The 9,556-nt window shown below is 42.2% G+C and overlaps 1 protein-coding gene across 1 annotated transcript; it reads left to right on the top strand.

Moving 5' to 3' along the window:
* Nucleotides 1-569: 569 nt before the first annotated feature.
* Ndufb6 (NADH:ubiquinone oxidoreductase subunit B6) lies at nucleotides 570-9,400 on the top strand. Its single transcript, NM_001033305.3, has 4 exons — nucleotides 570-833; nucleotides 2,246-2,338; nucleotides 7,137-7,181; nucleotides 9,144-9,400. Exons 1-4 carry the CDS (start codon nucleotides 654-656, stop codon nucleotides 9,210-9,212), a joined length of 387 nt encoding a protein of 128 aa, NP_001028477.1. The 5' UTR covers nucleotides 570-653; the 3' UTR covers nucleotides 9,213-9,400.
* The last annotated feature ends 156 nt before the right edge of the window (nucleotides 9,401-9,556 follow it).

Here is a 9,556-nt window from a genome sequence, read left to right as displayed (position 1 = left end):
TCTGAAATCTGGGAGGTGATTTTTCAATGTTTTGCTATTACATATCGTGTTGTGACGAATATTCGTGCACACCCCTACAAATTTTTACTGCCATACCTTTGGGATGTCTTACAAAGTGGGCCGGCAGAATCAAAGAGTGAGCGAGCCTATGGAAGCCTCCCAAATAAGGTGCTCTTTATTTCTGCAGTACAGAGAGGGAAGAAAACCGAGATAGGCGCTCAAGATTACTTAGCGGGTTACGAAAGAGGTGGGAGCCAAATTCGGACGCAAGTGTCTCTCGGTCAAGAAGAGAATTCAAGGGGGCGAGGCAGAGGTTCGCTAAACCATCGTCCTTGTTCTTCCGGTCCCCTCCCCTACAAGTTCTTTCTCTGAACCCTAGCCCCAGGACTTCTCACACTTTCCAACACCGCCCACTTAGTTCTTAACTCAGGGACCTTCCTGAGCTCATACTTAACCCAGGTTGTTAAAACCCAGGGTCCAAGAGAGGGCTTTGCGCATGAGCAGAGCCTGCTTTCCGCGAAGGAGTCGGCCCGCCCCCAGAGGCGGGGCTGGTGTGGCGTCATCACTCCGCGCCGCTTCCAGGCGCCTCAAGGTCGCTTTGCGGAGCGGGAGGGGCAGGTCAGTGACCGGTCCTGTGTAGGCTCGTCGGCAACATGTCAGGGTACACGCCGGATGAGAAGCTGCGGCTGCAGCAGCTGCGGGAGCTAAGGAGACGATGGCTGAAGGACCAGGAGCTGAGTCCCCGGGAGCCCGTGTTGCCCCCGCGCAGGATGTGGCCCCTGGAGCGATTCTGGGATAACTTTTTGCGGGACGGGGCCGTGTGGAAGAACATGGTGAGTGATGAGCCACACGGGTGTCCGGGTTCCCACCCCGGGTCGCAGCCTGGCCAAGCCTCCCAGCCCACTCCTCTCAGTTCCATCAAGGCCCAACCCTGTCCAGAGCCCGCATACCCGGGAGGGCCCCAAGGGACAATCAGTCCAGGGGCTCAGGTTTAGCGGAGACGCTGTCAGGTCGCTATTGTTCAGGGCTGGGGTCTGGAGTCCAGGAGCAGGTGGCTGTCAGGTGTACTGAGAAGTCGGGTCTTAGGTTTTACAAGACGCTCGCCGCACATGCAGTTCTTTCGAGTGTAGATACCTTTTCTCGGGTTAAACTGGTCAGAATTAACTGAGATCACAGGCTGTGATTTCAGTATTTGAGAACACTTACGCGGTGGGTAGGGTTGAGGTGCCAGAGACTGGCCAGCTGGTATAGTACAGCCCCATGGGGTCGCAACAGAAGACAGGGTTCTATTTGGTATGCTTTGTCAGACTCTAAAGCTCCCTTTCTACGCATCACTGTGTACGTTTAACACACTTTTAGTTACTTTTAAATTGCATTCCATGACCTCCAGGCAGAAAAACCGTTCACTCAAGGACTGCTTTTTATTGTAAGGATTCCAGATATTTTCTTGGAGACTGCTATTAAATCACATCAATGATGAGTAGCGAACATTGTGTGGGAATTGCTTTCAGCTCCTTCCAGTAATTGTGGTAGAAGTAGAAGTAGTAGTTGTACAAAGTCTTGGTTGGTTGGTTGGTTTCTTGAACAACAATGCCTTATGTCTTGCAGAATGGTGCTTATTCTGTCTTAGAATCTATGGATATTCTATAGGAAGCCTCAGAGTTAGTGAAAATACTGAAATTGGTAGGTCAGCCCCAATCTGTCAGGAAATATGTTCCATTTAGAAATTTGTAAAATAATTATCACACATAGTTGGTAGTGGTGGAATGTTTTTGTTTGGTTAGTTGGTTTGGTTTTTGTTCCACACACATTGAAAAATAAGGTAGCTCATGCTAGGGAGAGTAAGCAGCGCATGTTGGTAATCACAGCAGCTCCAGAGGCTGAGGCAGGAGGATAGCCGAGGATCTCTGCAGAGGGAGGCGGGCCAGCCTTGGCTAACGCTTGGGACCCTGTCTCAAGTGAGGGGTGGGGTGAGGCTGGAGAGGTGACTGCTTCAGACCACTTGGCTCTTTCAGAGGACCCAGTTTTGGTTCCCAGCATGCACATGGTGGCTCAAAACTGTCTGTAACTCTAGTTCCAGGGCATCTGATGCTTTCTTCTGTCTGAGCTCTGAGGGCGCCAGGCATACTCCTGGTACACATACATATATGCAGACAGAACACTTACATGCATAAAGTAAATAAATCTAAAAAATAAAACTGTAAAGAGCGGATGTTTGCTTATTTTGTATGTGTTTCCCCCGCAGGTCTTTAAGGCGTACCGCTCCAGTCTCTTCGCTGTTTCTCATGTGCTTATACCTATGTGGTTTGTTCACTATTATGTCAAATATCATATGGCTGTAAGTATACTTTAAATGTATGCTGTCCAGAACTTATTTTTAATATTATCCAATAATTTCCTGTGGCTGTGCTATACTCAGAAAATAATATGCCATGCTAAGCTGATTTTAAAGTTCTTTGAATTTTTGGGGGTGGGTGGGTAAAGGTTTAGTTGAATTCTGAGTACTCTTATATACAAGTAGTTTCAAAACTTAGAAATCAAAAAATTACTCTTACACTAGCTTATACCTTTTGCAATGCATTTCCTTGAAGTAGTGTTTAAATGGTCAGCATGTCTATCTAACCCTGGAGTCCTGAGCAGGTATAAAGATGACTTCTGCTGCTTCTTTAGACCAGTCCGTTATGTGGTAACGTTCCAACAAGTCTGCCATGTCTCAGTTCCCTTTCCTTGTCCTTATCTGATTTTTCGTAATTCTCTTCCTTTACAATCTAGGGTATCCAAAAACCACAAACTTTTTCATGGGAAGATCTTGCATGGGTTGACTAAAGCCCCTTGCCGTGGTTTAAAGACAAGGGACAGCACAGTGTGGTTGTTCCGCTCTATTGGATCCTAGGCAGTAGGAGAAGGGCATGTGGTTTCTGCGACATCATGGAAGGGGAACAGTAGTGTGGAGTGTTGGAACTCAGATAGTGTAAATGGGGTGTTCTGTGTCCAGTGAGAGTTGCTAGAGTAGGCTGAGCACGTCCATTTGGGGAGCCTTAGTGCCAGCAACCTGGGATAGGATACTGGAATTCGAGAAGGGAGTCAAGTAAGGAACCTGAGGTGGAGTAAGACATCAGAACCCAAATAAGGTGAGGAGGTTCAACATCACAAGGTGTGGTGATGGTGACAGGACATTTGTTAGATGGGAGGAGCTTGATCGAATAAGTGCACTGATCGAATGGAGTTATTTACATGAACAGGGGAACACCTTGGAGAATGGAGTTAGAATTGGAAGTGTTTGTATGAACTCATAGTTATTACTGTGTATTCATAGGTAGATGGAGAAATAACCACGAATGTGAATGTGGGCGTGTGTTTGAATGCATGGTCACTAAGTCTGTCCATTAAGAAGGCCTGGAAACAGGGCTCTCTCTAAGTTACAGTCCAGCAGGCAGCATCTCAGTGTGGTCAGCCATGAGGCAGACAGAAACTGTGCTGCTTGATAGATGCAGCAAGAGGACAGCAGCCTCAGCTTCTTGATGTTCCTGCCCACTGCATAAACGGAATGCAGTCACAAGGAATCATGAAGCAAGCCCACTGGAAGAAACGTTCCATTGGAGCAGGGTTATTGGCTTGCTACCTTCAAAAGTGTTAAGGTCAAGAAGGTTAAAGAATGCCAAAAGACAGCTTGAAGAACTTGGGTTCTGTACTTTTACCCTGTGGTCTCCAGGGATCAAACTGTTAGGCTTAGCAGCAAGCCTTTGTCCTGTGAACCATCTCCCTGGCCCACAGTAGAGTCTTTGAGCAATAAGAATGGAATGCCTAGTATGTCCTCTTTATTGTTGTAGAAAGAACATATAAAAGTAAGTATTTGACTTCCAGGAATATGTACTGTTAGAAAAACAGCAAATTCAAGGAAGACTATGGCGGGAACAAGTTAGGCCAGTTGGAAGGACAGACAGAAAGTCTGTGATGAGCATGTCCTCTAGACTGAGGACGTGGCTAAAGAGTCTCTATTGACCCCATAAGCTGAGACCAATTTAGGAAAGTTTCAAAATCTAGGGAGAAGAGGTGAGCTAACTGTATAACAAGCTGAGGGAACCCTTTATTGTGCGTTTATTGAGACTTGGTTTCCTATGTACTGCAAGCCTTAACCCTGGCTCTCTTTCCCTTCAACGGATTACATCCATGAGCTTCCACTCCAGCAGGCTTCTCCACTGTTAGACAGGAGAAAACATGAGGATTGAGAGGGAATGTAGAGAAACATTGACCACAGCGTGCAGGAAGCGAAGCTGCACTGGGCAGGTTAGCTAGAGGCTGTTAGGTACTAATTAGGAGTCGGGGAAAAGGCAAAATGATCTGGATTACATGCTGCATAATAGTCCCTGGAGGGTCCATGCTGCCTACATGCCTGCTGCATGAAGGTTTGAATGGAGCTGTTTCCATTTCAGAAACCAGCAGAAAACTCTTCTGCCTCAATCAAATTGTGACCAACAGTTCATGTCTCTGAGGGTACTCTCTACTAGGTGCCACTTCTGTACTGATGGGCTTGGGAGTCATGTTCACTTGCAGCTCCACAGGCCTTTTCATGTCACTGTCCGTCTTGTTTCATTGCTGTTGTAGCATGTCCATTCCTAGAAAAGAACGCTGCCTTCTGTCAGGGCAGGTTTGGACCATCCAAAAGTGGCTGATGTACAGAACTGGACACAGTGTTACTTGGGGGTTTAGTTTGTTAGTTTATATTTTAAATTAAAGTGTATTTTTACCTTAGTTAAACTACCATGCCTCTGATAAAATAGGAACAGCCTTATTCTGTCCCTACCATCTTTGAATTAATTGAATTTGAATTCTTAAGACAATTCTACTTACAAATGTAATCACATTTTCTTAAGTGCTTTAGATCCATTTATAAATTTATTTGTTCAGTCTTAATTTTAGGTATTTATATGGTACAGTGGTGCCTCCAAGAAGCAATTTTTTTTATTCAACTTTAAATCAGAAGTGTGTCCATTATACATTTTCATTATAATCCTGAGCCTAATCTGTTAGTCCTAGAAGTAGCCTGATTATTTTATATATCATAAACACTCTGATGGTAGAATATGGATCATCCCAACTTTTTCTTTTTTAGTTACCTGTTTTTCATTAGTTCTTTGAGACCTTCATCGAATTGCAATGTGTTTTGATTATAGTCACCTCTCCTCCCACTCTGTCCAGATCCACTTCCCTTCTCTACCTACCCTTACTTACATTTTTAAAAATGTATTTTTCCGTGTGTGTGTGTCTATATCTCTGTGGGTATGTACACATGAATGCAGATACCCATGGAAGCCAGATGAGGAGTCAGATCTCCCTGGAACTGGAGTTATAGTCAACTGTGAGCCAAGCACTGTGGGTGACGAAAACTGAACTCTGGTCCTCTGGAAGAGCAGTATGTACTCTTACATGTACATGTAAGCCATCTCTCCAGTCCTGTCCCAACTTTTTTTTTTTTTTTTTAAAGATTTATTTATTTATTATATGTAAGTACACTGTAGCTGTCTTCAGACACTCCAGAAGAGGGCATCAGATCTTGTTACAGATGGTTGTGAGCCACCATGTGGTTGCTGGGATTTGAACTCTGGACCTTCGGAAGAGCAGTCGGGTGCTCTTACCCACTGAGCCATCTCACCAGCCCGTGTCCCAACTTTTAAAAGTTGGCATTTATCTACTTATACTAAGTGTAGTTTCCTTTATCATCTCTATGACCAGGTTGTCTTAAGATGGAAAATACATTTATCCTCTAACAGAAGCATATTTAGTAAACTGTAGTATTAGTTTGGCAAAAAGAGACATTAATATGTAGCCACTACTCTGAGGGATTCATGCTTTCTTAGCCACTAGTGGACATATCCCAGCATTTCATGTTTGGTAGGGTCTTAGCCACGTACCTTTTATTCTTCCTCTTGGTCAGTTTAGGTGAGTTCTGCAGCTTCATTACAGTAGCATTTGCTTCAGTAACTGCATTCTACATCTCTTGGAAAACATCTTAGTATCTTCCTGACTTTGGCCACAGTTCTTTTTAAAATAAAAATTAAAGATGTGTATAATTTTTGTACATGGGAGCCACAGATGTCCCATAATGTGTTTGTGGGAGGTCAAAGGACAATTTTGTGGAGTTGGCTGTCTCCTTTTATCTTCATGTGGGTTCTGAAGATTAAATTCATGTTGCCAGGCCTGTGTAGCAAGTGCTTTTTACCCAGAAGCATCTCACTGGCCCTGGCCACAGTTCATATAATAAAGATATTTTATTTTCCTCGTATTATAGTCTTATGTTTCTCTCATAATCTTGGCCCTCTTGCCTTATATAATGCTATGTTTTACATCATGCCAGTAATTTTTAAATATTTTGATATGGTATCTTATGTAGACATACATGCTTTATGAGTTTATCCAAATTTATATATTAAATGCCTCTTTCTGTATGCAAAGCACTGTAAACGTGGGTACAGCAGTATACACAGCAGACAGATTGTGTCCCTGCTTCGTGAAAGGCTTATTCTAGTCTTGGAGACTGGCAGTAAGCACATGAATAAGAGACATATGTTGTTATAAGAGGTGTTCAGTTCTCTAAAAGAGATTGAGCATGGTGAAAGAATAGAGCATGACCGGGAGCTGCTGGTTTAATTGGACCTCTCTGCAGAGGTGATAGTAAAAGGTACCTAATTGGAATGAGAAGAGGGAAAAACTAGATAACCAGGAGTATATTTCAGGTAGAGGAAGCACAAAAGCCCTGGGACATCCTAGGCTTTATTGATTGGACTATTAGCTAAGGAGCCATTGTGACTAAGGGACAATAAGGGAGGGAGTGTAGAAAGTCAAATGATTTTCTAGGTGTGAATCCTGCTGGGTTTTAGAGGTCACAGCAAGGACTCCATCTTTTTTCTTTTGAGGGTTGTGAAACTTTGAGCAGAAATCTGATCCATTTTGGAATATGATGCTGTGTTGTTGAGTGCACAAGTTGGAGCTCTGACAGCTAAGTGGAGGTGTTTAATTAATATGCGCCCAGAGTTCTGGGAAAATTGGAGACTTAAATAAAAATATTTGGGAAAGATCTACCATATTTTCAGAAAATTTCTAACCCTGTAACTTACACAGATTTATTTTTATTGCAGACTAAACCATACACCATTGTTAGCTCGAAGCCCAGGATATTTCCAGTAAGTCTCAAAATTCCAGTTTTTTGCTTGTATGTTATCCCTCCCCACTTCTACAAGTGATTGCCAAGTTCATCACAATAAAATGGTCTTTTCTTACTGTCAGCTTAAATGCAGTTTGTGTATCATAGGAGGAAGGGAGGAGGGCTGGTGTGATGGTGGAAAATGAGGAGCGGATACTGTATGTCTCCACCTTGTTTGATGACCTTGACTGCCCTACAGTAGGAGGCACCACCAGGTTTCTCAGGGGTCAAGAATTACAGCACGAGCCTGAAGAGATAGATGTACAGGCAGCTAACAGCTGAGGTTCTGTCATTCCCAGATTCTAACTTCTTTGGCTTTATGCTTATAGTTCTCAATCTGTGAAGTTAAGACACATTTGTGTCAATTTCAATTTTATGTTACAAAGATGTAAGCTCTAAAAGTAATTTAAAAAATTCCCTCATGCCTTTAATACTAGTACTCAAGTTGTTCAACGCAATAAATGACTGCTACTATGTGAGTAATGAATGAGCCTCCATAATGGTAAATTGAAACTTAAATTAAGTAGCATATGTTACAGTTATCTGTTAAGAGCCGCAAAAGGAGACTTTTAGGGAGAACCATCAAATTTGGCTAACAGTCCACCCTGGAACTCTGCTTTACAAACTAACAAGAAATGTCCTGTAATCAGTGTATGTCAGACCCCAGGCAGCCTCAAAGTTGGGCATTAACTTGATGGTTTTGTTAGCTGACTAATATTTATTTATTCTTTGCTTGCCTGATTATTTAATTATATGTTTATGATGCCATTCATGGTCAAAGGAGAAGACAGGCTCTGTTTACAAAGCCATGTCAGTGGTTTCGTAGCATTTCTTTATTTTCTGAATGTCCTCTTTTGCTACAGCTGTCCTGTTCTGTGTCTGTGTTGTTGACCAGTTCCAGAGTCTCTCTCTTTTTTTTTTTTTTAGATTTATTTATTTATTATATGTAAGTACACTGTAGCTGTCTTCAGACACTCCAGAAGAGGGCGTCAGATCTTGTTACAGATGGTTGTGAGCCACCATGTGGTTGCTGGGATTTGAACTCCTGACCTTCGGGAGAGCAGTCGGGTGCTCTTACCCACTGAGCCATCTCACCAGCCCCAGAGTCTCTCTTTTGAGAAACTGAAGACCGTCTGTGTCCTCTAGAATAGACCAGGCCATGACAGGGTTCCAAGTCTCTGGCTTAACAGAACAAGTTTCCTTCTTCCTGATAGGATAGACTAGTATGAGTCAGGCTGTCCTCCCAGTCTGTTTGTCCCAGCCCTTATTAAAATGAATAATAGAGCATAACTAGCTTTTTCATGCAGTGCCTGAACATGGACTAGCATAGAGTGACCATCTATGCACAGTATTTTTGAAACTTGGAGGTGGATGTTGAGACAATAGATTGAAGGAATAAAATACTAAATCTTGTAATCAGAAGGATGTCATTACCTTGATTGTGGAGATAGATAGTCTCACAAGTATATCCATGCTTCAGAACTACAGTCTACCGTCTAAATATGCACTTTAGTATGCCTTTTAATTTTTAAGTCCTCATGTAATAGTTTGATTAATCTTTTTTAGCTTCATTTACAAATCAGTACAAGTAAAAAATTAGCACCTAAATTGAAATGTTTTAGGTAAAATGCAAAATAATTTTAATGGCCTTTTTTGGGGATTCTTTTTGTTGTTTTTTTGTTTGTTTTAAGACAGGGTCGATCTATGTAGTCTTGTCTGCCCTGAAACTTGCTATGTAGACCAGCTAGCTTCAAACTAGAGATCTGCCTGCCTCTACCTCTAGAGCACTGGGATTAATTCACCATCAGACCTGGCTTAAATTTAACAAATGTAAAGAAAGTATCTTTATAGTCATTTATTGTGTTGAGCAAATGTTGGAATATTTACAATGAAATGTATATTTGGTGAAAAATCTCTATTAAACACTTCCTGTTTTCCCTAGGGTGATACAATTCTGGAGACTGGAGAAGTAATTCCACCAATGAGAGATTTTCCTGATCAACATCATTGAAGAGTCCTTAAAAACTTAACAGACTTGTGTAACAGCACAAGTATGTTCCTAAAGTGCTGTATTTACTGAATCTGTTTCCTGGAAAAGTAATTAATAAAGCTTATTCTCAGAGTGTTATCACTGTCCGTGTTACTGTCCAAAGGTTCTATGATTTGAGACTAACAGTAAAAAGACAAATACTAAACAGAGCTATTAGCTACTTTTTTCTGTCCATTTTGATAAACAGGATGCAAAACACATTTTAGTCACAGTGTTGTTTACATACTGATTTGACATGAGGATGTGAAGTGTTTGAGCACTAGAATGAAAAGCTATGACCTGATACAAAATAGAGCCGGGCGTGG

The sequence above is a fragment of the Mus musculus genome, chromosome 4 (genome assembly GCF_000001635.26).
Source record: "Mus musculus strain C57BL/6J chromosome 4, GRCm38.p6 C57BL/6J".
Classification (NCBI taxonomy): Eukaryota; Metazoa; Chordata; class Mammalia; order Rodentia; family Muridae; genus Mus; species Mus musculus.
Note: the sequence above shows the minus strand (reverse complement) of the source record. Positions and strands in the feature narration are given on the sequence as shown.

What these genes read in the sequence shown, in the direction of transcription:
- Ndufb6 (NM_001033305.3), top strand. Translation starts at nt 654, where the DNA reads ATGTCAGGGTACACGCCGGATGAGAAGCTGCGGCTGCAGCAGCTGCGG. An exon ending in GGGCCGTGTGGAAGAACATG is followed by an intron (nt 834 to 2,245) that starts GTGAGTGATGAG and finishes TTTCCCCCGCAG; the next exon opens with GTCTTTAAGGCGTACCGCTC. An exon ending in CGAAGCCCAGGATATTTCCA is followed by an intron (nt 7,182 to 9,143) that starts GTAAGTCTCAAA and finishes TGTTTTCCCTAG; the next exon opens with GGTGATACAATTCTGGAGAC.